The sequence below is a fragment of the Eleginops maclovinus genome, chromosome 24, assembly GCF_036324505.1.
Source record: "Eleginops maclovinus isolate JMC-PN-2008 ecotype Puerto Natales chromosome 24, JC_Emac_rtc_rv5, whole genome shotgun sequence".
Taxonomy (NCBI): Eukaryota; Metazoa; Chordata; class Actinopteri; order Perciformes; family Eleginopidae; genus Eleginops; species Eleginops maclovinus.
In genome coordinates, this window is record NC_086372.1 from 4129602 (window position 1) to 4156381 (window position 26780).

Below are 26780 nucleotides of genomic sequence, written 5' to 3' on the forward strand. Positions count from 1 at the left end.
CAGTGTTAGTGTGTACATTCAGCAGTGATGTCACAGTGTGTACAGTGAAGGGGCTGCAGCAACACAAGGTCAACGCCCCTGACCCCTCCCTGCTTACATAACCAAAGGTGCGTGTCCCCTGTGGCGAGTGTGGGTGGACCAGGGGATGCCTGCCTGCATTCGGCAAACAAGGTATTGTGGGTAAGCAGAGGCGTTGCTGATCAATCACAGGCAGAGGAGCTGTAATGCTAGGTTGCCAGGCAACAGGAAGGGAGAAGCAGAAACAGAAAAGCGTCTGGAGGGGGGTTGTGGGGGGTAGTCTCAGCTTTTCACCTCCGTCTCCCTCCTCCAACACCTCCTCCTCCTGTATGTCTGGATCTTAATGTGTTAACACGTTTATTGCTGAATAGTGGGTTGAAATGCACCTTTAAAGGACAAGTATAGAGTATGCGGTTCCTAGATTTGCAGGAGTTCCTCTGTATATACATGTAACTGTCACCATGAGCAACAGATGCATCAACAGACAGATAAGGACATGTCTCTACAAGGGGAGGAAAATATTTCTAATATTGTATGTGAATGTTTATATGGCCCTCCCATGGACGCTGCACATGACATTTACATGTTCACACCTGTCTTTACGTGTTACATGAATGCACATCACGGGACTCTCTCTGTGCATTGCGTCTCTTATCTATGCTTCAAATAGTTTTGGTGTTATATTTATAGAGTACAGAGATTTTAGAAACGTATAGATACACTTTTGCTGTGCTTCTCTTCCTTTTTATCTTGTCAAAGTAATGATTACATGTTTCTTTCCTGATTCATATTCATGACAGAATTGTTTACATTTTTTTCTCTATTGTATATTTTTCTGCTTTCCAAATATTTGAATGTATTTTTTGACATTTTGGACTGTGATCAAATACTAGATGAAAAAAATAAACCCATCTATTAATGAATGCATTCTATATGTTACATGTGCTTCCCAAAAAAGGTTTATTTTGGAAATCTAGATTTGGGTTTTTTTTGCCACATGTTCTTCTTGTCACATTTTGCAAATTCATACACTTTTAAGAGTAACACATCCTGTTCAAACGGCAGGGGTCACTCGTAGCAAAAACTAAAACGCCAGGGAAAAAAGCAGAAAGTAAACAAGCGTTAACAAAAAATATGTCCTTTATTCTTTTGGCTTTGAAATGATATCACCATATGAGCGGACAGTAGTCACTTCCTGCATGCAGTTCACTAAAACACTACAAGCGCAATGAGAGATGGCTACTGATTGCTTGATGGTTTATCTACAGTTATGGGGACCTTACATCATGTATTACAGTGCAGAAAGGAAAAAGAAACTTCTAGAAAAAATGCAGACTGGAAAAATGCACTCATATCTACAGTAAAAATGTTATTTATAATCAGTGGAACAAGCTGCAGTTGCACACGCGCGCACACATGAAGAGACTACATTCTCCCGCTCTTACAAACACATACATAGACACACACCACACACACACACACGTATGACTTTACATAAATGTGGGGATAAAAAGTGCTCTTACATCAAATGTAAGTGTGATGCATACTGTGGGCCCAGATAGCTATACTATGTACAAACCAAAGCACTACATCAAACCACTCGCTTCTCGATTTAGACAACACGGATGCCATACAAACATTTGTGATATTATAAATGTGATATATGGTCATGGTCTAGCTTCAGTTTGACATTTTCTTTCAGTATATTTTATTAGTTCAGGTGTTTCTCTTTACAGGAGCTCTGGGGGGGAACAAATACGAGTGACACTTTAAAGGGATAGTTCTGATCTTTTGGGAAATGTGCGATCATTTCCGAAAATGTCAAACTATTTCTTTAACGCGTCCTATTCCTTGCATACATTCAGCTTCTCTGTGTTACCATGGGAGATGCCAGTCCAGATAAAAGCAGTATACAGATTCAGAAACCACTGATGGCACAACTGTGATTACAATTCATCCATTGCACTTCAGCTTTTTGTCCTACTGTCTGCCAGTGGTGAGTTTACAACAGTGAAAGCAGACATATTCTCACAGTGAAACAAAAAAGTAGAAAACATTCTTTCTCGTAAAAAACAAAAGAAATAAAAAAAAGAATGCAGAGTACTTATTAAGTGATACAGCCATCGTTAAATTCAAGACACTGGATTTATAGTAGTAGCAGCGGCACTAGCTACAGACAACTTAACAGTACACTCAAGTGTGTCAGATAGTAACAACAACCAATAGGAAACTCACAAGCATTTTGCACAGAGGCTTTTCATCGACCCTTTGTGTTCACATACAACACCCCCCTGTTAGGCCTCCTGCTAACACACACACTATGTCCCCACTTTAGAAGCTGTAAACAAATGTCTCTGATGCATTGTTATTTTTTGTTCCTATTTATAACCTTTTATTTCTTCCGGTCCTTCCCTTTGTTTTCCTTCTCGTATTTGTCCTTGTCCGACTTGGTCACGCTGTTGTAGGAGGGCGGGGAGGCTGTTGAGGCCGTCATGTCCGTTTTCTCCGAAGTGGAGTTCTCGCTGAACTTGCAGATGACCATGACGTCCTTGTCGGGGTCCCGCATGCCCTCCTTCAGCTGCTCTTTGTAGAGGGCAGAGGCCTTCTTCATGGTGCTGCAGAACAGGAAGCGGCGGAAGGCTCTCTGGATGATGAGCGCCGCCATGTCCTCCTGTTTGCGGCGCAGCGTGGTGGTGATGGGCTCGTAGGACACCTTGGAGGGGTTGGAGGCCATGAAGCGCTCCTCCATCTGCCCGCGCAACACATCCATCTCGCCACTCTCGCCCAGCACGCGCTTGGTGAAGGCGAACAGGATGTCGAGGCAGTGGATGCGCTCGCCGCTCACCATGGGCAGGTCCATGGAGATCAGCTGGATCATGTTGGGTTTGGCCATGCGCAGTGGCGGGTCCAGGGTGTCAGCGAAGTCCGACAGCTTGCTGTACTCCATGAACTGTGTGGCGTCGGGGTCGAAGCGCTCCCACACCTCATAGAACATCTCGAAGTCGTCCTCGCTCAGCGGCTCGGCGCTCTCCTCTGTGGCCACGCTGAAGTTCTCCAGGATGACGGCGATGTACATGTTGACCACGATGAGGAAGCAGATGATGATGTAGCTGACGAAGAAGAAGATGCCCACCGACGGGTTGCCGCAGTTACCTTTGTAGTTGTTTCCCGGGTGCTCCATCTGGCTGTCGCAGTCAGGCTCCCTCTTGTTCAGGATGGGCGCCAGCAGCCCGTCCCAGCCCGCCGACGTGGTGATCTGAAACAGACAGATCATGCTGTTCCCGAACGTCTCAAAGTTGAACATGTCGTCGATCCCCTCTTCCCGCTTCACGTAGGCGAAGTTGGACATGCCGAAGATGGCGTAGATGAACATGACCAGGAAGAGGAGGAGTCCGATGTTGAACAAGGCGGGGAGTGACATCATCAGAGCAAAGAGAAGCGTCCGGATGCCTTTGGCACCTTTGATCAGGCGCAGGATGCGACCTATCCTGGCCAAACGGATCACTCGGAACAGTGTCGGGGACACAAAGTACTTCTCGATGACTTCGGATAAAAACATACCTGCAGAAGCAGAAAAAACATCAGGTCAGGCCATTTTAACTCAAACGCTTTCGCTCCTTTAAGGGGACGTTTGGATTTTTGTGGGGTTTGTGTAAGGTACTTCTCTATAGTCAGGAGATTGGTTTGCACACCCTTAGCTCAATTGGTACTCCTGTGTGATTCTAGTATCTACTGTACGTATAATTGACTCTAATCTATTCGATGAAACATTTCCGTCCTTACCTACAATGGACAGGATCACCACAACAAAGTCAAATATATTCCACCCGATGGTGAAGTAGTAGTGGCGCAGGGAGATCATCTTGAGCACACACTCCCCGGTGAAGAGTGTGATGAAGACCAGGTTGATCCAGTAGAGCATTGAGGCAGTTTCCGGCGTCTGGTCGTCTGTCTCCACCATCATGGTCACCATGTTGAGACAGATGAGGATCATGATGATGATGTCGAAGGCCTGCTTTGTGATGAAGTCAAACACGCAGCCCTGGAACTCGTTCTGAGGGCAGAGGAGGACAGCAGGAGTCATGTGACACTTCCTCTCTGAGTCCAATAGAGATAAATGACAGGGTGAACACCTACTGTAGGCCGGGGGATGGGTTTCTGTGGTTTCTTGGAGCCCAGCTTCTTCATGGCGTTGTAGTACTTTTTCTGCTCTTCTGTCATGAAAATGTCCTGACCTCCAAAGTAAAGGGAACACAACAAAACATGGTTATAACCACACAGAAGACGAGAGCAGGTAGAAGAACAGAGCAACAACTTGTCTTTCACATTTCATGGTTTGGTTTTGAATTTAGATTTTTCATTTGTGAAACTGTGTATAATGACTTTATAGGGATCCACTGTTGGGTGTTGGTTTCCTGCGTCACCATGAGGGCCAATCAGTGTGTAAGAGGCAACACGTGCCGCTGAGCTTCCACCAGGTTATCTGCCACAATGTTCAGGGGGGAGCTGCCAACGAATCCTCTCATTACTCTTTTTTTGGCTTACTTGATTTGCAATCACTGACTGCGGCTGCAGCATGTCAGCATGAAGCCTTCATGTGAACATGTGACAGTAGTGAGTCCTTTTTAAAGGACGCACCATGTGATCACCAATTAACAGAAACAGGAGGAGAATTAATAAGAACTCATAGCTTGCATTGTCAAAAATGGCCTTTGAGGTCACAGTGATGTGGACCTTTAACCATTACATTTAAATCCTCTGACACTAGAGTAGAAAGAATTAGTGGACTTTTGTGCCACATTTTTAGACATTCCCTCCCTGTATTTAAAAAAAAGAAAGTAACAGACAGATATGCTATCTAAAAACATAATGAGGCCTGAGTGAGTCATTAATCAAAGCGATGAACCCCTCTCCTGATATGATACATGAGGCACGCATCACAGTCTCCGGGCTGCTCACTGTGAGTATGATGCCTGTCTGGAGGGAGGACTGGTGTCAGCACTGAGCTAACGTGTGTGTATGTGTGTGTGAGGCAGTATCTGCGGGGTTGTGATACTGATAGAGTGTCTCAGTCAGAGCTGCCAGCACGGAGGCAAACCCCCTCCCTGAACCCTCACCCTCTCCTGGGTGTTGCCAATCCTTCTTGTTAGTGCTAGGTTGAATGGAGGGCACGTTTACAGACTGTGTACAGTATACATGTCGTGCACTGTGAACACTTGTGCAGACCGTCAATTTCGACCGTGCCCACCAGAAGTGATTTATCGCCACTGTTAGCTAGATAGCAACGCTCGTTAGCGTAACCAAATCAAATCCTTAATCATCAATAAAAACCCTTACAACAAGAACAACATGAAATGCATAATATAACATTTATTAACGCCTAAAACGCCACATTTTCCCAAAGGTGTTCCCCCAGCTGTTCACCACCACACACAGCATTTGAGATTTCTACAGAACATTTTGGGGTTCAAGTGGAGCAACTTATCTTTTTCTTCTGCTGGTTGAAGTTGTCGATGATGACACCAATGAACAGGTTGAGTGTGAAGAAGGAGCCGAAGATGATGAAGATGACAAAGTAGAGGTACATGTACAGGTTCACTTCATATTCAGGCTGGTCTTCCAACTAGAACAGGACAGATACAGCTCATTAGAAATGTTACTGGCTTCCGTTGTTGACAAATCTCTCTGTTAGCACTTACATTTCGAGAGTCCACAGCTGCGTACATGATGACCATCCACCCCTTAAATGTGGCCTGAGAGCAGATTTAAAACAGTCAGTGTGCATGACGTGGGTATTGATCTATGACGTTTGAGCCAAATATAATAAGATCGCTCCAGAAATTCATGAAATATCGGAATATCATTTTGGCTTATCTTGCCTTATTCTTCCCCGAGCCTAAACTCACCACTTGCAGCAGAGCCAGGTATCCGGCCCCCACGTTGTCAAAGTTGATCTTGACGTTCTTCCATCGGGCGCTGTCGTTCGCCAGGTTCAGGCACTCGCTCCTGTTGTTGACCACGCTGATGGGGAAGACCTCGTCGTTGGTGGTGTTGACGCAGTAGTAGTACTTCCCTGCGAACAGGTTGACCCCCATGATGCTGAAGATGAGCCAGAAGATGAGGCACACCAGCAGCACGTTCATGATGGAGGGGATGGCCCCCAGCAGCGCGTTCACCACCACCTAGGGAGGGGCCAAGCACACACTCAGGAAACTGCTCGCCAAAACACAGAGGCCGTTTGATTTGAGATAAGTGGCCATTACAATCATGTAATCACTTAACTGTACTTAAAGAAGACGCGTGCACACCTGATTAGATTACATTGTTCAGAAGCAAAGCCAAGACTGATTTAAACATTCAGAAATTATTCAGAGCTGTTTTTAAGACATAAAGCTCTTATATATATTTGATAACATGACAGTTGGAAAGAAGAAGATGGATAAGTGAGAAAAGTGAACATTTGAAAGGTAAAAAAGCATAACAGAAAAAAACCTTAGAGAGGCGGGATGAAGTCACAACATTTTGTTTGACTGTAAATGAAAAAAGACACACAACAAAGAAAAGAATTACAGGTCAAAGGCACCACACGAGCAACGTCAGAGAAACAACGCCTGAGAGCAGCTAACAGAGATAATCAATTGACACAATGTGCAGAGAGTCATGCAGAACAGTGTTGAATTGCAAGGAAAAGATAACTAAACACAAGTTAGAATACACATGCAGTACAGTCTACAACCACATATCATAAGATCTAAGAAAAAAAAGTATTTCTCATCATTTTTACACTAAAAACATTTTGCTTGCTGGCTTCAGCTTCAACAATAAGAATATTGGAACTGTTATTCCCAGATGTCCTTACCCTCATGCCCTCAAACCGAGACAGGGCCCTCAGGGGGCGCAGGGCTCGCAGTGTCCTCAGAGATTTGATGGCAGTGAGCTCCGAGTAGCCCAGAGCGTTGGCAACGAGGCTGACCAGGGACACCTGAGAGACGAGAACATCAGAGACAGGCGGGGTGAGAGGTGAGACGTGGGAAAGGTCCCTCTGTTTGAACATGATGGTGGGTTATGCATTAATGATTAGCTAAGAGATTATAAAGAATTCAGTCTTTAATAATGTGAATTTCAGAGAAAGAGATGGGAAAGCAATGAACAACGACTCGAGGACATCAAGACTCTGTACTAACTGAAGGCTGGGTCACGCGATGCATTCAAATATCCATATTAACATACTGTAGCATGTCGTATACAACCAGCACGCTTTTTGGCTTATTTTGACCCACAATCCTTTGCACGGCAGATATACAAGCACAATTTGATCACAAAATAGCATAAAGCAACAGCATGTACTTTGTTAAAAAGCTGCAGTACATACTAGAAGTAAAACGGAAAAGTATGACATTTGGATGGCAAAACTTTTAGGACAAAAACAAATTGAGATATTTTGGTTTTGATGACAAGTAAGGCACTTAACTCTATTACACCACGTTAAGTCTACCATGCATATGAATTTAAAGACATGGTCCACAAACCTCTTTCTGTTTGTGTAAAATCTATTCGATATTCTATTCAATCTGCACTGTCTTTGCCTGGACTCATCATACGTACGTCTACGATGAGGAAGTCGAGCCAGCACCAGGCGTTGGTGAAATACTTGACGAAGCCGTAAGCCACCCACTTCAGAAGCATCTCCAGGATGAAGATGTAGGTGAAGACTTTGTCCGAGTACTCCAGCACCGTTTTGATGGTCCTCCGCTGCTCGATGTAAATGTCCTCAAAAGCCTAACGGAATAAATAGCAAAGAGCCGTAATGGGAGGAGTGCTGCATTATTACTAAGAAAAAGCAAGAACAGAACATGGGATCACAGAAGCAGGTAGATACAAGAAGGTCTGCTCACCAGTGCTCCGCTGCTGAGCAGGATCATGAATATGATGAAGGATTCAAACCAGTTGTGCTCGACTATGATGAAGCAGGTTTTCCTGAGTGTCCACCAGCTCTTAAAGTACTCTTCCTCCTCGTTGATCTGGCAGCACTGGAACCTGCTCACACAGCCTGCAGGCATCGGGGGATTGTGCGTAGAGGGGCATAAGATTAAACCAAAACAAACCCTCATCTTTCTGTGGTCAGTCAGTTGACAGATCTAGTGTAATCTGATTTGATATGTAGATAATTGCTAATGCAATGCATGTGCTGCTACCATTCGGGTTGTATTAAACCATCACAGGAGAATCCTCATTAGATTTTTGTATTCCACATTCGTAAAAGACTTAAGAGCTACTTGCAGATTCAGAATGGCTCTGGAGGTGCCTCAGACTAACTGTCAGGTTACATAACAAACCAAGACTCCTTTTCTTTCTGTCCTGCTGAGCATTTGTACTGCCCGTCACTCATCGTCAGTTACCCCAGTTACCTCGATTTGCTCTGCGCCTTGAAATGTGCTGCAGGAGCATTTCAACTCCTACCTTTTCTCGCTTTGTCACACTTTCCCACTACCCACAACCCTCACACCCCTCTCACCCTCTGTGAAGCACGCCTCTGGTTCCAGCGACTCCTCCGGCTCCAGCTCCACCGAATCCACCCCGTCTCCAGGGGGGCGGATGTCCACCGTGCTCCCCTCCGATGAGCTCAGAGGGTGGGGCTCTATATCGATCTTCTGGAAGAAGACCAGGGTATGAAGTTAGGAAACGATGCCACTGAGGTTCACTGCTTATAGGAGCCAACCTTCTGAGCTGGTTATCATTGTGATTCCCATTTACACGTACACAACCTTAGTGTGGAGACTGGGCACTGTAATAGCTCACAGAGTTGGGCTCTTCAAAGTCATGTTATCATCATCACATGCAGCATCGATCAAATGTACCTACAGGCTTTGTTTTTACTCTAGCTGATGGCTCAAATCAGATTATGTGGCAACACATGGCATGGATAGGTTAGCATTAAAAAAATGCGCTGTGGGTACGTTTGATGTGCCCTCAGTTCGAGGAAGTGCATGCAGTATTCCAGTGCATTATCAATCCAAGCCTGAAATAGTACCAAGCAGAACGTGTGCTGAAGTATTTTCATGTCCACTGAAAAATGAGCCAATATCAAGGAGTCTAGAATTGATCCCCCTTTTTCCAAAAATTTCTGCTCTGAATATTTATTCCCCCCACCCTCGTAGCTAGACTTAACCCACACTGCTGGATATTTTCCGGAGTGACATGAAAACACGTTATTTCCATTCCTTGAAAGCAGTGTACAAGCTTCTTCTGTTTGTGTTGAAGTAGACGGTATCCACATTAGCTTACCAGCAAAAACCAGTACTGTGCACTGTTTATAAGACAGCATGTGGTCTGGCATTTATTTTAACGTTCCCATTTTTATGTTGAATTAGCACCCATGCATACCCAGAAAAGAGAGGTACTCTTCTCCTTCTCAGCAATATGTAACACATGTAAAGTGTTGCTGCTGTGGTAAAGCTCACTCTGTCTCCCTCGCTCTCTCTGAGTTTTGAACACTTTCTGAGACTTACTGATCTTGTGAGGCTTCCTGTCTGTTTTTCTTTGGGCAAACATGGTGTTGTGTGGCCTCATGTCTGATCTGTTTGCTGTAGTGTGAAGTATGGGAACATGTCATCCTAGACAGTGCAGCAGCTCTGATTGCCGTGGGACCCAGCTAATACGGCATGGGAATGATGGAAGCATGCTGCTCACAGGTGCATCGTTTACTGAAGGTGTGTTTCCTTCTGGTTCCTCCTTCTCTCCTACAGCAAGAGACCCATTTTAGCTCCTCTGGGCATGGCTCATATGAGGGGTTTAACCTTAATCTACCAGGCAGATTTTGTTGGTTTTATTCTATTTGTATAAACGAGATAGATGCAGTGGATGGAAAGTGGATAACACAGGCATAGAAGCACATCATCTCTGTTGGGATTCAATGCAATTTCAGATAGTGTTTTGAAAAGAGGTTGAAATTAAGATACTATACTAACTATATCTTCATAAACAGGTCTGATTAAATGTACACGCCTTGTGTTATCGGTTTGCAACCCTGCAAAAATCCATGTTGATTAATTTGTTTCAAAATAACCTCCTAAGAAAGAAGTCTGTGTAGATATTTTTTTTACCATTCCACTATTAATTGACACAGAACACAAGTACAAGTATTTCATGTGTGTGTGCATGGGCTATGAACCAGACCAATGAATTTTGTCAAACTACAGCAAAATTCATTCCATATCTCTCTTTCCTTCCTTCTCTCTCTTCCTCCATTCTCAAGCTCGGAGTGTTGGATGCCAATCAAGTCCCAAAACCAAGTCAAAACCAAGCAATGAAATCAAAAGCAAACATCATGTTGGATGGTGGTCTATCGATGGAGAAAAGGTGGTGCTCATTCCTAATGGTTTGTTACTGCGATACAGCCTGATGTTTGGGGATCAATTATGAAAGGGGGTGGTGGGGGAGGAGGGGTTAAAGGAAAGAAGATTACAGCATTGAAGTGCTGCTGTATTAGGAAAGGGGCGGGGGGAGGTGTAAAGCAAAGAGGGTGGGTCGGGGGACGGGGACGGAGGGCAGACCAGGCAAAGAACGAGAATGGGCAATCCATTGAAGGTATGAGAAAAAAGATGTTGTTTGTCTGTAAATGGCATATAGGCAGTCCTCATGGTGAGTGCTATGGTACAATGAAGTGGTCTTACAATTGTCCTCTCACTGAAAACCTTGAGAGCGTCTGTGACACAGCTGCAATAACAAACGAGGGGTTAAACAAAGTAAGTCAAACACACCAAAAAGCCAGCATACAACCTCAAGTGTGCTCAGCCATAATGGGAGAACCCACAGCAACTAATTAGATTTCCCCTAAGGCATTGTCCTGCACAGATACTCATCTAACACACTAAATCTCCCTATTTCTCTATAACAAAGTAGGTAAAATCTCAATGTCTTCAAACTGGTGCTTAGATTATTACCAGTCACCAACCCCTGGCTACAGGGTGTTCGGTGTTGTTTGTCCAAATCTGGAACATGTGGTGCCGGGGCTCGAAATAGTCTCCTGGGTTTGTTTTGAATCACAGGGACTTGGCACCACACCCACAGTGGCAGGTTGACATCACCAGGGAGCACAGTCCCGATGCTCTGTCAGCCTGGCAACACTCAACCACAGAACCTGGCATTTTCTCTGTTGGAATACGCAAAAGAAAAGTAACACTTCTTGCGATTTTTGTGCCAAAGGTTTATGTAGTTTTGCTAATTGTTCATTAATTTCATCTTAATGTTTTTAGTCCCTCTAGCAGGTCGATCATTTAACACGACACACAAATACACTGACAAATGCATTACACCCTGAACCTGCTGCAAGACAAATTTGAGTCATGATTCGTCATTTCTTCTGCTGCCATGGCTTCAGAGATGAGATTCCCACAGTGTACAAATGAGTCAGAAGGTATGTTATTTTCAAACTGTTTGACTGTTGGAAGATTGCCAGTAAAGGCCATCTCTATGCAAATCTTGACATTTCTACATCGACTGGCTGGCGTTGGCTATTACGCATATGAAGGAGTTTTAATAAACTACAAAGGCTGTGTGACTCAAGAGATTCTCTATCAACTGACGGAGACATTTAATCTCTGATCTTACCTCTTTGCTGCCCTCCATGTCCGACGAGTCGCTGCTGAAATCTTCCGTGTTCGGGTTCTCAAAGTCAGACTCTCCCACAGCGATGGGCACTGTGACTGTCAGAGTGGGGTTATGAATAAATGACATGTAGTCGCATTCCTCCATCGGGTACTTCCCTGTAGTGTCCCCACCAACCTCAATTACCAGCCCCCCTCCTGCCCGCCCATTGCCTTCTGTCATGTACACCACACTGGGGTCTCTGGTGATCTCCACTGAGGTGTGGTTTGGGATGCAGTTGTCCTTGCCGTTGCTGTGCAGCTCGTCTAACGGTTTGCTCTCCTCCGCCAGGCCGGAGCCCTTACCGGCCCCGCCGAAGCAGAGGCTCTGAAAGAACTGCCGCAACATGGACTTGACAAATGCGATGCCCCGCTGGATCCGACCCACGGCGATCTGCAGGTTGTTCATCTCGCTGTCGTCGTCAGTCGCTGCCAGGTTGTCGGCGCTGAATGAGCTCAGGAGCAGAGCCAGGAACAAGTTTAACACCTGGGAAGAAGGCGGGGACGGAGAATTCAACATATAAAACTGTAAAATCAATCAAACAAAATAATCAATCAAGAGAAGAAAAACCCATACCACCAGGTTTCCAATGACCATGACCATCATGAACACAATCAGGCACATGGTCTGTTCCGCCACCTCCATGCAGTCCCACATGGTCTCGATCCACTCCCCGCACAGCACCCGGAACACGATGAGGAAGGAGTGGAAGAAGTCGTGCATGTGCCAGCGGGGCAGCTCGCAGCTTTCCGAAATCTTGCACACGCACTCCTTGTAGCTCTTGCCAAACAGCTGCATGCCCACCACGGCGAAGATGAAGACGATGATGGCCAGCACCAGAGTCAGGTTCCCCAGAGCGCCCACCGAGTTCCCGATGATCTTGATCAGCATGTTCAAGGTGGGCCACGACTTGGCCAGTTTGAAGACCCTCAACTGTTTAAAGAGAAAATTAAAAGCACTGTCTGAAATAAATTCAATAGATTAACAATGTGTAGAAGATCACTAGCAAGGTGTCCGTGCAAAAGTATTACAAATTATTACCACAATTTGAGAAAAGAGTAAGCTAACCCTCACCGGCAAAATGAAATTGAATGCTAGATTTTGTCCTCTAGCGTCGGAAAAACATTAAACCATGGCAGAGAGGGTGCAACAAGAGCAGATAATTAAAGCACCAATCAAACCTCAAATGGTAGATAACTGGATGGTTCTCATTACATCATCATCTCATTTATAATATGCAAGAGCCATAATGGCCTCGAAGTACATCTTGTAAATCATCTGATACAGCTGTTGAAATAAGGTATCCTTCCGCCACGGCTCTTACCAATCTGAAGGACCTGAGCACAGACAGGCCTTCCACGTTGGCCAAGCCGAGCTCCATCAGACTCAGACTCACAATGATCCCATCAAAGATGTTCCAGCCCTCCTGGAAGTAGTAGTAGGGATCCAGGGCGATGATCTTGAAGCACATCTCTGCTGTGAAGATGCCAGTGAAAACCTGGTGACCGAGAGGGGCAACATTTTTAGTTTTAGGGTCAGCAGCATGAGAGAGATTTTCCCTCTCGAGTTTGTAAGCACACAACACTTGCCAGGTTTCCAACTGAGAGCACGTTGTCGAATTCCTTCGTCATGGGGTAATGCTCCATGGCCATGAAGAGGGTGTTGAGGACGATGCAAATTGTGATGGCCAGATCCACAAACGGGTCCATGACCACTGTGCAGACCACGTCTTTTATTTTCAGCCATGCGGGGTAACAATCCCAGATCAGACAGGCGTTGGCAAATCTATACCAGCAGGGGGGGCATTTCTGTCTCGACTCTTCAAGCTCTGGAAAAGGACAAATGCTTGATATTATTGAAAAATGCAGATTGAAAAAGGAAGACAGGAAAAATAGAATAAGACTGAGGCCACAAACCTTCCATGGTGTTGGTGAGGATACTGGCCACGCTCATGGCTCTCTGCCTGGCCACTAGCTCGTCTAAATAATCCGTGGATGGATGACGGAAACGCCGTTTCTTCAGCTCTGTATCTGTAGTGGTGCCCTGGAAACAACAACAACATACAAAACAAACTTTAGCCAAGATATTTGGGCTACATCAAAGGAAGGAATCAAAGCCCTACACACGCTTTACCTACACAGGTGTTTCCACTTGTTGCAGGATTAGACCTGGTCTGATGTACAGACTCTGACCCTATGATCAGTATTGTAGGCAGGGAGATGCATCACCTTTATCATTGCAGTCTAATCAGCCAGACAAATTGCAAACACCTGTGTAGATAAGCCTGACTCCTACAAAATACAAACTGTTTTAAATGGTCAGTTAATCCCATGAAGAGACTAATACCACATGTAAACTGTGGGTATTCAAAGTTATAAACCTAATCCTCTTCACCGCAGAGCCCCCTTGTTCACAAAGAGTCTCTACCTAAACTGAATGTCACTCATTTTGCTGTGTGAAACTTGAAAATGGAAAAAAAAATAACGATGTGGAGAGCAACATATCGTAAAATCAATGGGATTGGGAATAAAAAAGAATTACGTGGAATAAACTTAAAGCCAATGGGAAATTAAAGCGTGGAACAAACAGTCACCTCAGGCAGCAGGACACCTACAGGGGAGGTTGTTACAGAAGTTCCTCCGACCAGAGACACAACGCCGTTGCAGTCCACGGCGCAGTGCATCTTGCCGTTGGCGGGCAGCATGATGCGAGGTGCTCCGAGGCTGGTCTGGCTCACAGCGCTGCAGCGGCGCTCAAGGCGGCGTGGCAAGAACAGCGAACCCCGGCGGCTGTCGCTCTCCTCGAAGGTGCTGTGCTCGTCATCGGCGAAGTCGTTCTCGGAGCCCATGTCGCGTGCCCGGCCCCGGAAGCTGAACAGGCTGGCGCGGCTGTTCCTCCGAGGAGAGAACAGGGATCCACGGATACTGAGGAGAGACTAGGGGAGAGAGGGGGAGACAAAGGGAAGGGATTAAGGGGTTAGAGTGATGATTGGTTAGGAGAGAGGACAGACACTTGGTGCTAGGTGGTCCTAACAGGTATGTAGACAGACCAGGAATGAGGGAGTGTGAAAAAAACAAAGGAAAAAAGGACAACAGGAAACACAATGATGGAAATGACAGACTAAGAAAATGTATCTTGCAGAGAGACAAATGAAGAGATTGATTATCTTTTGTTCATCTGAAGAAGGCACAACCAGCTTAGCTGAGATTTAAAGGAATCAAATTAAAAAGGAAAACAACTAGACTGGCTCTCACTGAAGGCATCAAATCCTGCCTACCAGAATCTGTAACCCTTAATGGGAACTCGAAATGTATTTTATTGCTGGTCTTTTACAGTAAAAAATGGTTTTAGATTGGCTAGGTGTTCCGCCTGTTAACATACAGATGTGTGGTATCCATCCTCTCTTCTAGCTCTCAGAACAAAAACAAGTTATTTTCCTTAAGTATTTTTTTTATTCACATACTGAATAACACATTGTTTTTGGACTTTCTTCTCAGTAGGCCTGTTATTTTGAAGTGTCTTTGAGCTTTAAATCACTCTTATACTGACACACCAGGCGAAGTGTTTACCTGGTTGGGCGAGGAGCATCTCTTCTCATAGGAGAGTCTGTTTGCATCGATGGAGAAGCGGAAGTTGGATCTCTTGATGCTGTCCTCAGACTCAGACTTGTGGAACTTGTCGCGGCCCCCCCTCTCCTCCTCCTCCTCCTTCTGCTTCCTCTTCTTCCGCCTGTTGCGTCGCTCCTTGGCACTCTTCGAGCTGAGCTTCGACGTCCCCGAGGAGGTCTCGGAGGCCGGGGCCCCCCTCTCGCTGTACCCTCCGCTCTCCGTGGCTGCTGCCGCGGCAACCTGCCAGCCAATCAGAGCGCAAACACAGTTGTCATGGCGATCCAGTGCCTGTCTCAGAGGCTCTCACGAACAGAGCTGAGGAGAGAGGCTGGAAGCTGAGAGCAGCAGCAGCAAATAGGGCCAGGATCTAAAAATGGACGTCTGAATAGTTTTTATGCAAAGTGAAATATTTCTGAATTCCTGCATTTATAAAAATAATACAGGAAGTGTGGATGCTCGGTTAGGTAACAGCCTTTTGGTTTTATAAAGAGGGAAATGTTAACTGCTGAAGCCAAGCACCAAAAATATAAAAATCAGGCACAGAATTTCTTGCATCTCAACTTAAAACTAATTGTAAAATACCAAACGCATGGACAGAAGCTAGGTCGGGATGACAGTGGGGAAAATCGAATGCTGCTTTTGAGAGTAAAGATCCAATAATTAACTAAAGAATAGAGTATGTGATTTGATTGATTTTTTCTACTTTTTTCTAATGGAGAGAGTATCCTGTGTATCCCAAAAATCATACATCACTTTAGCATGAGGACATAAGAGTCAGTCATGGCAACAATAGCACAACCAACAACAACAATCTGGATGTGCACAAGCCTGATAACAGTGTTGAGAAGAGGACTAGAAGAGGAAACAGGAAGCAAGGCAAGGTATATGACCTTCCACTAACGACCTGGAAAGGATGTCGGTGTTATTGTGAACTGCCAATAGAAAAGCTGAAAATATAAATATCCTACTACCTTTTAAACTAGCAGGCATTTACCTTTTTACCATCGGCTGAAAACCTTTAGCTAATTCAAGTGTTTATCAATGAGGATTAAAAAAAACATCAGGCTTTGCCGTCACAACTGGTTATTCCAAATCCCATTATCCTGCATTTCCTTGCACTCAGCTGCTAATTATTGTTTCTGTAGGTCGAGCAAGGACTCCTGACCCCTGAGGGAGCAGCAGAGGGGTGTCACTCATCCAGGACAGTGAACCAAACAATCGCCAGGGGCAACTCTGCCCCTGACAGCTGGAACAACACTATAATCCCAAGAATCAATAGAGGCGCTTCACCCACCTAAAAAGAGATTCTACCAATGATTCATCTATGTTATAAAACACATGGAAAAAGTCCCTAAAATCATTGTTTTGGACAAATGTTCAAATGAACTGTTTGAATATAAATAGACAAAGATGGATGTCCTGCCTGAGCCTCCTCCTGCTGTCTCTTCAGCTGCTCCAGCATGGCCTGGAACTCCTCCTCCTTCTGCTGTGCCTCCTCGATGGTCGCCTGGTTCTGCTCGTCGTACGCCATGGCCACCACGGCCAGGATCAGGTTGACCAGGTAGAAGGAGCCCAGGAAGATCACCAGCACGAAGAAGATCATGTAGGGCTTTCCTGCTGCGCGCAAAGTCTGATAGATCCAAGACAGGCAGACAGAATTCATTTTTTCTGTTCAGTTCTGGTCATTGTTTGTTGACTTTTTAAATGTCTAGTTGCTGCATTGTTCTGCTGCAGTTCAAAACAAAAGAAGCCTTTACATAACAGGCCTCTTCAATTATAGCAGAAGGACACACCTGAGCAAACAGACTATGTTTGCTCAGATCTTTAAAGCAAAGTCTTTCATTATGACATTTAATATTTGAATATAGACAGTAAATAAATACAGTACAAATACCCAAGGGACAAGCACATTATGTACTCCCTAATGGAGGGTTGAACGAACCTGCTGGTACAGGTTTTCCCAGAAGTCCTGGGTCATGAGTCTGAAGAGGGACAGGAAGGCCCAGCTGAAGGAGTCGAAGCTGGTGTAGTCGTAGTCGGGGTTACGGCCGGCTTTCATACACATAAAGCCCTCTGGACAGAGTCTGTCAGGACACAGGGGTTAGCCACAACAAGTACCATTAGTGCTGCCATGTGTAGAATCCTCTATGTAATTATCAGTGCAATAAACAGATCATTTCTAAACTGTTTCCTTGTTTTTTTATACAGTTTTTGTAAAGCCTTTTTTGCTGATGACATTAAATGTACAGCTACTATTATGAAACTTCCTGTTGAGTCAGACGTGAGTCCTTGGAGAAGAGCACTGAGATAATTGATCAAATTAAATGCTGGAACATCCCACTTTGTAATAAGCAATTGCCATCAGCGGATACAACCCTTCCTAAAAAGCTTCTGAGGAATTGAAGTAGTTTACATGATATTGAGAGCGATGGCTGTTAATAAGTGTTAATCCTTATTTTGTGTTTATTTATCCTTTGAGAACAGCATTAATTAATTCTGATTCATTAGGCATATATTAGAGGTCACCCAAAGGGTACTCAAAAGGGAAGTAAGTCTGAAGCAAGTTGACTGGCTTTATATGATTAGAGAGGTTTTGACTCTCATCCAGTAGGCAAGTCTGGCCTTGAGTCAGAACTGCACACTATCCTCTCTGGTAAATATCAACTTAAATCAATAGGCCTCCCTTCGTAACATCAGCAGAAAAGGAGTTTCAGAAGTTGCAAAAACACAGATGAAAAGCACCCATAGTTAACCGGCAGCTTAGCTTCCCATAATGCCTCAGCACGGTGGCTAGAGTCGACACTAATTGTGGTGCATCTAATGGGCCATATAAATAAAACATGTCAAGCCTTACCCAGCGCCGCTGCCATTCCCACAGAGCAGCGCATCCCTTCGGCCAGGGAGGAAATAGTAGTTGGCTAAAGAGAGGGGAGAGAAGAGGGGAGACACAGGGGCGGTCAGTCAAGAGAGATGAGGGAACACAAAGACAACACTCCACTGTGTGTGTGTGTGTGTGTGTGTGTGTGTGTGTGTGTGTGTGTTGTTTTGCTGGCAGGCACAAAGGAAGGTGGTGATGTGTGTTTCAACACCCAGCGCATTAGTCATCCTTTTTGTGTGTGTGTGTGTGTGTGTGTGTGTGTGTGTGTGTGTGTGTGTGTGTGTGTGTGTGTGTGTTAATAACCACATGCCCTGATCTACCATGCGTGTCTCAGAATCACTTCTGACTTCTTTAGGGTCCTTGATGCAATAAACATGACACTTTATATCATGCATGTATTTTTCTGCTGTCCGTGACTCTCTGGTGTGAGCTTGTCATGCAGCTGGTGCACGTGTCCTCTGTATCCTGCCGGCAGTCAGCGACTCAACCTCTTCATGCCACACAGATGCTAAGGTGGAGTGAAGGGGGTGAAAGTGAAGGGTTTTATCGTTGTGGTGATTATCCGCCCCATTACCTATTCTCCTGCCAGCCCTTGTTAGAAAGCGTGGCCCATGCTCGCAGCCATTTCTGTCACTACTTATCACCGAAAGACCACCACCGCCCTGACCCATAACTTGACCCCTGTTAACCCCGGAAGCACTTTCACGGGCGCTTACCCTCATCGCTGATGTACTCCGTCCAGTTGAAGTGGTTTTTCGTGGTGTTCTGCACAATTGTGGTGTTGATGTCCAGCAGGGAGTGGTTGAAAAACGCGTTGCCGGAGGTGACGTTGCTGCTGTTGGTGGCGTTGTTGCCGAATGGCCAGCGCACGCACTTCTGCCTCAAGTTGCCCATGAAGAGCTGCAGGCCGATGAGAGCGAAGACGCTGAGGCAGAACACGGTGAGGATCATGACGTCGGACAGCTTTTTCACCGACTGAATCAGTGCGCCGACGATGGTTTTCAAGCCTGAACGGGAGAGAGGGTGAGGGGGGTGGGAGGGATACATTGCAGAGTGATTACTGACTGTTACAGCCAAAAAATAAAGAGAGGAAGCTGCTAAGAAGAGCTCACAGTAGCAAGCAGCAAGGTGATCTGTAGTGGAGGTTCCTGTATGAAATGTGCTGTCATACAGGAAGCAGGCTAACCATGAGAGACGTTTCTCCAGCCCAACAGTGCAGAGTGCTATCGGGCTCTGGAAATGTGATCACCAACAAGTAATGTGGTATAATATTCTATATATCTGCGCTGAAACAGTTCAATTGAGCTGGTTTGTAGTGCAGTCACATGTTGTTGCTATGCTAGGCTTTGTCCTGCTACAAAACACGTTTGGATGGGGGTCTGAATGTAGAATATGTATAAGCTTTACATATGACCTTTGTGTTTGTGATGAGTGATGTTAGCGTTTGCAATGCTTTATCCCAACCACCACTCACCATATCACAATTTCTCCAAAGAAACACACAACATTGAACAGGACATGCACAGGAAAACAAGGTAAGGAGGAACCCTACACACACAAGTGCTTGCCACCAGAAAATCTGCTTTTGCAATGTCTCATGCATAAAGGAAAAAAAATAAATACAACGAAATATACTCCTTAGTCTCCCAAGGCAAGAATAGATTTCTACCAAAAATAATTCTGCCTTAAAGGAAGTTTCTAAAAGCTCAGAATCACGTCAATCTGCGCAGATTGGAGCCAGATTCCAGCTTTTACTGGCCTCGGGCGGAGGCAGCATGACAGACGGCAACGGGCGTCATCAGGCTTAGCTACAGTGAGATGGGCGGGGGGGTGGTGCTTGGATGTTAGCGAAACGCCAGTTAGCCGTTAGCATTTCATCAACCCTTTTGGGCCTGTCTCACCTGGGATGACTGATATAGTTTTCAAGGCTCGCAGAACCCTGAAGGTTCGCAGTGCTGAGACATTGCCCAGGTCCACAAACTCTGTGACATATCTGTAAGGGAAGGGTGGGGGAGTAGGGAAGGAGGAGGAGGATAGAGGGGATTTGGGGAAGAAGGTGTGGGACGTACATATGCCCACGCACACACACAAGTCAGGCACACACACACATGTCGTGACAAGACAAAAGGAGGGTCAAGGGGAGGAAGGGGAAAGGGGGGGACGGCAAACGGTCACGCACAGAGGACAAATGGCAGGAGTGCTGGAGGCAAGCGCGGGCAGCCTTACCTGGTATTACTGAGATAGTTTTCAAAGCTCGCAAAACTCTGAACGTGCGCAGAGCTGAAACATTGCCTAGGTTTACAAACTCTGTTATATACCTGCAGGATCAAATGCACAGTTAAACACAGCAACACAAACCGTTACACATGAAGAAATCCTCTCATAACAGCATTAACAATCATAGGATTAATACACTCATTAAGCTACCAGTGAGAAACAAACACTGTGATCACAAACAAATGACTTCATGCTAAAGGATTCATTTTGTTTAGCTGTGGATAAACATTGCAGCTGTAAGGGGTGTAAATGAGACTACTGAACGTCATCATGCTGATCATTAGCCTCCTGCAGCTTAGCCGTGGTGCATTAAGTCATGTGACCGGTGCTTTACATCCTAACTTTTTACTTCTGACAATTGCATTTATGCTTAATAACAGTTAAGTGTCAAGATGTGGAGATTATGCTGCTGAACAACACCGGTTAGCCAAGATATTCACAGCTCACATCCATTATAGACGTTCTTGGCAATTATTTAGAAAAATGTACACCCTGCAGATCGTCATGGCCCTTTCTCTCTATCTCACATTCAGTGGGACTATATTGGCTGCTGTGCCGATTAGCCTTAAAAGCATTTGGCCTCTTAATCGACGCCACATCACGTTAAGCTGACGATAACTGCGCTTGTCACAATACTTACGCCATGAGGATAACACTAAAGTCCAGCCAGTTCCACGGGTCCCGCAGGAAGGTGAACTTCCCCACACAGAAGCCCCTGGCCAGGATCTTTATGAGGGACTCAAAGGTGTAAATCCCTGTGAATGTGTACCTGTTGAACACAGTGAGGGAAGCAGGAAGTGAGGGAGGGAGGAGGAACGACCCGTAGGGAGAAATAATGATGTTGGTGACAGACTTCCTGTGTGCATGGCAGTTCTTTACTGGTATCACTGCCTCAAATCTCATTAGTCATCCATGTTCACGATATGATTCTTGATTATTAAATTATCTCCACTATGTGCTGCAGTGACCTACTTTGGGAGACAGTGGATCTGTGCTTCAGTTTATCTGCACTAAACTCAAATGCTTGCAGAGCATCTATTTGTCATTGGTTTAAACATGTTTGGCAACCTAGAAACTAGTGAACAAATGAACAAATAACCTGTGGTGGGTTTTCTTCAGGAAGCCTTCTAGAGATGATATTTTGACATAGGACAGAATGTGTACTTACTCTACATTCTTGGCCCATTCTGGGGGATTACTGAGGGTCATGAAAGCACAGTTGGTCAGGATTGTGAACATGATCAACATGCTGAACATCGTAGGGACAAAGTTAAGGAGCATTTGTGTTCCTGAGCATTAATCACTGTACTCATGCATGCTATGTAAAACAAATTTCAACCAAAGTGGACTATCAAGACTCATAACTACTATAATAAAGGACAACAACATTCATACATACATTATCTAAAATGTCTTCCATTTCTGAGCAGCAGTAAAGCCCGATGTATGTCTGCTTAAAACTCTTAACCAATCATGACATTGAGTCTTCCTCATTTAAATCCCTCTTTTGTCTGATAAACCCTTTAATCCCAATCAAGCCACGTCCACGGCTAACTGTGAAAGGATATGAGTGTACTAAAACTCTAATGGCTACCCTCCTCAGAGGGTTGAAGGGGCTTAGGATGTACAAGGCAGGAGTGGCGTTGAAACGGAAGATTGTCTTCCCGCGATTCAATACTATGAAGGTCTGAAAGAGAGAGAAGATGATGTGTTAAAATCAAACAACGGCTGGTATTGTCCATGCTTACCTTATCTCTGATATGGGAAATACACAGCATCCAGGGGAGACATACATTAATGACTCATACGTTTGAGTTTGTGGGTCCTGATGTCTGCTCATCGTGCCATGTGTGATTAGTCATAAGAGCTGAGAGGAGGGCTGGCTGGTAATATAATGGAGCTGTATGAGTTCACCTCAGGCAGAACATGTTGGCACGGCAGCTCAAATTAACACCTCAGTTGGCCCCTGATTTATAGGCTCTGGACTTGGCTAAGGACATTACTAACCTGGCTGTTTCAAGAGTAAATGCTGATGTTTCTAATCGGTTTGAATGTAATGCACTAAATGACTAATTGTTGCCAGAAATATTCTAATTCTTAAGTTAATCAGAAGTGGGAACATCAAAATGTATTGTGGTTTAAAAGTTCTCCATATGCCCCAAAAATACTCAACCCAAGGACTCGTTTGCAAGCAGAGTTATGTAGGAACTATTTTCTTTCTACCGACATGCAATCAGCAATCCAGTACATATCGTCTTCATTGATTGTAATGTTGGTCTAAATATTTGTTCCATGTCTTAAATATTTGTCCTTAATGATGTAGTGGAGAAAAACAATTGCCTTGTGAGATGTAAAGTCAAAAAAAGTCAAGTACTTAAACACATTACACGAGTACTTCAGTCTGCAAACACATGGATTATGCAAACCATGCTCACAGAGGCTTGATGAGCTGCACTTTCCCCTTTGATAAATACTGATCTGCCCACACTGACAGATAGGAAGTTAATTTATTCATCTGTTACCTTCAGCACAAGTTCGCCCTATGTGGGAGGAAATTGCTACATCTGCTTCCTTAAAATAGTTTTTTTGAGAGCATCGGGCAATTACCTTCTTGATTGTAGACGGTAAAAAGTACAGACTGTAATGTATCAAAATTCTCTGCTTAAGTCACACCACTTCCTTCCATGAGACGGACTTATTATATGGTAACGTTGGAACCGACCTTCTGATTGCTGTAGAAGGTGTCCAAGTCCTCCAGAGGGGTGGACACCAGGCGGGGAGGGGTGTCGCCGTAGATGAAGGGGAGAGATTTCCCCGCCTCCAGGTCGCTGTTGGGCCTGGGCCCGTTTTCATCATCGCTGTCGACGCGGCGGTCCGCCCGTGGTCTCCGGGCCTCCTCCTCGGCGATGCGCCTCTCGATGGCGGCCAACGACTCGGGGACGAAGGGGTGGAAGCTGTCAGGTCCGGGCGGTACAAGCAGCTGTGCCATCTTGTCATCCTGCTCCTTCAGAGGGCAGCGAGGGGCTCAGCTGGGGCAGGGAGCTGCAACATAAAGGGACAGACGGGTCAGCGACATAAACTCAATTATCAGCCCAGATGTTAATGACACATGTGTGTATTATTGTGTGTAGGTGCGGCTCTGAGCAGGGTAGAATCATAGACAATGCCTCCTTGCTTTATGTTATATGGAATAGTGCAATATATTAATCCCAGGAATCAGAATATTTGTTGTAACGCACCAAACTACTCCCGAACAGAGACTCCAAAATAGCTGTTTACCGCTACCCATTTCATCTACTGCATAGTGATGGAATTCTTTAATGTGGGTGACTTATTACCCAAGCATGAGGACATAAAGCAGTACACAGAAATGCATTTGAGAGGCTGGAGGAGAAAAAAACACAAAAACACAAAAGCACATCTCACATGCAAATGGTTCCGAGTGACGAATACCAATTTCAGTGCAAAACACAAAAGGTGTTTTATAACTGCTGAATGACGAAAAGCATTTACAGCAGCAGCACCATGTGGGCACATTAACGTTTCTGCTCTTTCAGGATAGAAAATTGTAGAGCGTGTCACGCGGACCTCTGGAGTAGAGCGTTTCAATCAGAGCAGTGAGAGGTCACAGCTAGGGTCGACGTTTTTACAGAGGCAGTAAATATGGGGTATGACATTGGTGGCACGCCTTCAGCTGATTCAAAGCGACATAGAAATAGCCAGAGAGGTACAGCATGTGAAAAGACTCTCAAGGGAACATACATGTTACCCAAACTGCCGGACTAAATGGATTTATTTCCGGATTTCGCTGGTCTTTTTCATGGCAAATGTAATTGATGGTCTGAAATTACAGATACAGCTTCCAGTTGAATCAAGTGCATTTTAAAGTAGTATTGATTTTTCCTTGTAATCCATCCACTACCATTCACACCAAGAAGGCATCCATGGTCCCGCAGGAATTAGCGAAACCCAAACACGAAAAAAGATCCTCGCAAAAAAACCTAGTGAGACATTATCATTGTAAACTCATCAATCCAGGCTTTGTTATTGGACCCCTTTTCTGCTTCTATTGATTACTAAGCCTGCTTTGTGGCATGCATGTGACGTCTAAAGTGAGACACTATAAATAAAAACAGGGACACTCATCTGCTGGCAATGGGACAGCAGTCTATTGCTTATTTTTAGGAAGTTTCCCTCTTGAGAATGTGATATACACACTTATCTCAAGGCTATGAAAGATGGCATTAGCAGATATATTTCACCTTTCACACTGAATGGTTTTTTATTTTTAACTAATTGTATAACAAAATGCTCAATTTTACAGCAACCAAATGCTGTTAAATGTAGGTATAGGCATATTGTTTTTGTATATACTTTTAAAACGACACACCTGTATTTTAATTAGGGTCCGTGTCACAGCAACATGTCCTCAGCAGTAATGACTCCTTTAAGTGCAATTGAACAAATCACTGCCGTCTCTGTCCATGGTGCTAAAGCAGAGCAGCTGCCTCGGAGAACAATCACAGACTGTGTTTCTAGAAGGTTCTTGACCTGGAACCTTTGTTCTGTTTGCTAATTGTACCTGAGTTAGTGACTTCATGTCTGAATGACTGCAATTTCTGCTGACATGGTGTCAAAAGGGCGTCTTTTGTGCTTATAGAAGAAGAAAAACTGAGAAAATGGAAACCTACCTGTTACTGATGACATATTCTAAATGTGATATTCATTTTCATTATCCTATAGCGTGACCTGAAAGCAATTTGAATACGTTGTTAATCACCTGCACCTGCCATAAGCTAGCAAACACCTGTATGTCACTCTACAACTAATGGCTACAGAACAGAAAGACCCCAACATGAAAGTATGTAGCAGCAAAGTAGCTAATAAGGCCAATTCCGAAATGAACAATGGACGGGTGGCAGACGGTACCTTAATTGTCTCGGTTTCAAAACGAGCCGCGGCTGCTGTCGCCATGTTGGGGCTGTATCCGCGATTTCTCAGAGAAAAAACGACACTTTTTGAAATTGCCACAAGCGAGAGCCTGTTGAAGAGGCCGTCACGTCTTCACTTCCACCTCCTCAAAATACGCCACCAGCAGAAACGACGACACCCAGAAGTATTAACGAAAAAAAGAGGCAGAGACACACGTACACACCGGTGGCTGTCACCGACTAAAAGGCTGAGGCGTTCAATCCCTTCGGCGGCAGCAGACACCTACCGACATCCCCTGGGAACCAGCGGTTCAAACTGAGGTCCGGGGGCCACACTGGGTCTTTGAACTGTAATTAAAATGGCTCCAAGCAGAGCTTTAAACTCAGTTCATTATTCCCTGCTTCATATACCTGTGTTCTCCTCACTTCCATGATCCATATACTTGTACTACAACATAATCCCTGATATTAGAGTCACACGCTTATCCAATGTGAAATGTGTGTGTATATAATAAGTGTTTAGGCTCACTGACAGGAGGTTTACCATGAATAACTGAATGAGTCTGGGCGGGTCCTCTTCAGAGAGCGACTGGTACCAAAAATAGAAATAGACCTTTGTTTTTTCTGTCACCTCCCTCCATGGTTTACATATGAAACCTCTGTAAATCCAAGCCCTTCTTGCATGACATGTTATGAACAGGAAATGAGGGATATTACCTCACAACACGGTGGGGGTTAGCTCATATTTGAAGCCCATTTTGTTTGTCAAGACCTGGAGGTCACTTTCCTTCATTTTGTCCGATTGAAAATAAAGCCATATTTGCATCAGGCAGTCCATAACCTGGCTATATTAGGTAAATGAAATGCCCCACCAGTGAAATGGAAGCTTTTTATGAAGTGAAAACTAAATATCTGCGTAATAAAAACGATATTTTAACTGGGAAATCCCTCTAAAATATAGGTTATACTGTGGTAGGGTGGACCTATCACGCGCGCAACAAGCGGAAAAAGATCAAAGCCAAAATACAGAGAGACGTTAAAGGTCCTATTCACTGTTGGAAAGGTGTTCAATGCACACGGTACACTTCACACTAGAGAAAATTAATTGTCTCGGCGTAAAAATCGAACTAAACCCGATTTTATTTCAATTAAATAGAGCTGTCACATCAATAAAGCTTCTCCAAAGATCTGGATACTCACCACCATTACGGTGCCCAGCAGGTGGGGACCCTGAAGGTAGATCCCATATCCGAAAGAGTAGTCCTTTTTAAAGCGGATAGTCTGTCGGTATCAGATTTAAACTAAAGTCTTCTTTTGTAAACTCCTGTTCGACGCTTGATGGATTATCATTTAATAAGCTCTCCTTTGATTTTGATCTTTAGCCGTGCTTGCTTGCCATGGAGAAATCAATCCGCGCTTCCG

General features: G+C 44.7%; 1 protein-coding gene across 2 annotated transcripts; it reads right to left on the reverse strand.

Moving 5' to 3' along the window:
- Window positions 1-1140: 1140 nt before the first annotated feature.
- scn1lab (sodium channel, voltage-gated, type I like, alpha b) lies at window positions 1141-26778 on the reverse strand. Of its 2 annotated transcripts, none has more exons than XM_063877753.1 (27): window positions 26559-26778; window positions 23150-23469; window positions 21996-22114; window positions 21596-21685; window positions 21068-21196; window positions 20052-20143; window positions 18867-19157; window positions 18127-18190; window positions 17215-17356; window positions 16696-16902; window positions 15234-15512; window positions 14258-14599; window positions 13581-13707; window positions 13257-13492; window positions 12989-13165; window positions 12241-12597; window positions 11629-12150; window positions 8534-8669; window positions 7914-8068; window positions 7624-7797; window positions 6878-7000; window positions 5925-6200; window positions 5718-5771; window positions 5504-5641; window positions 4156-4260; window positions 3802-4072; window positions 1141-3579 (listed from the first exon to the last, which is right to left on the reverse strand). In XM_063877753.1, exons 2-27 carry the CDS (start codon window positions 23414-23416, stop codon window positions 2411-2413), a joined length of 6042 nt encoding a protein of 2013 aa, XP_063733823.1. In that variant the 5' UTR covers window positions 23417-23469; window positions 26559-26778; the 3' UTR covers window positions 1141-2410. The 2 variants fall into 2 exon arrangements, with proteins under 2 accessions (XP_063733823.1, XP_063733824.1); XM_063877754.1 differs by lacking the exon at window positions 20052-20143 and adding an exon at window positions 20377-20468.
- Between the last annotated feature and the right edge of the window lie 2 nt (window positions 26779-26780).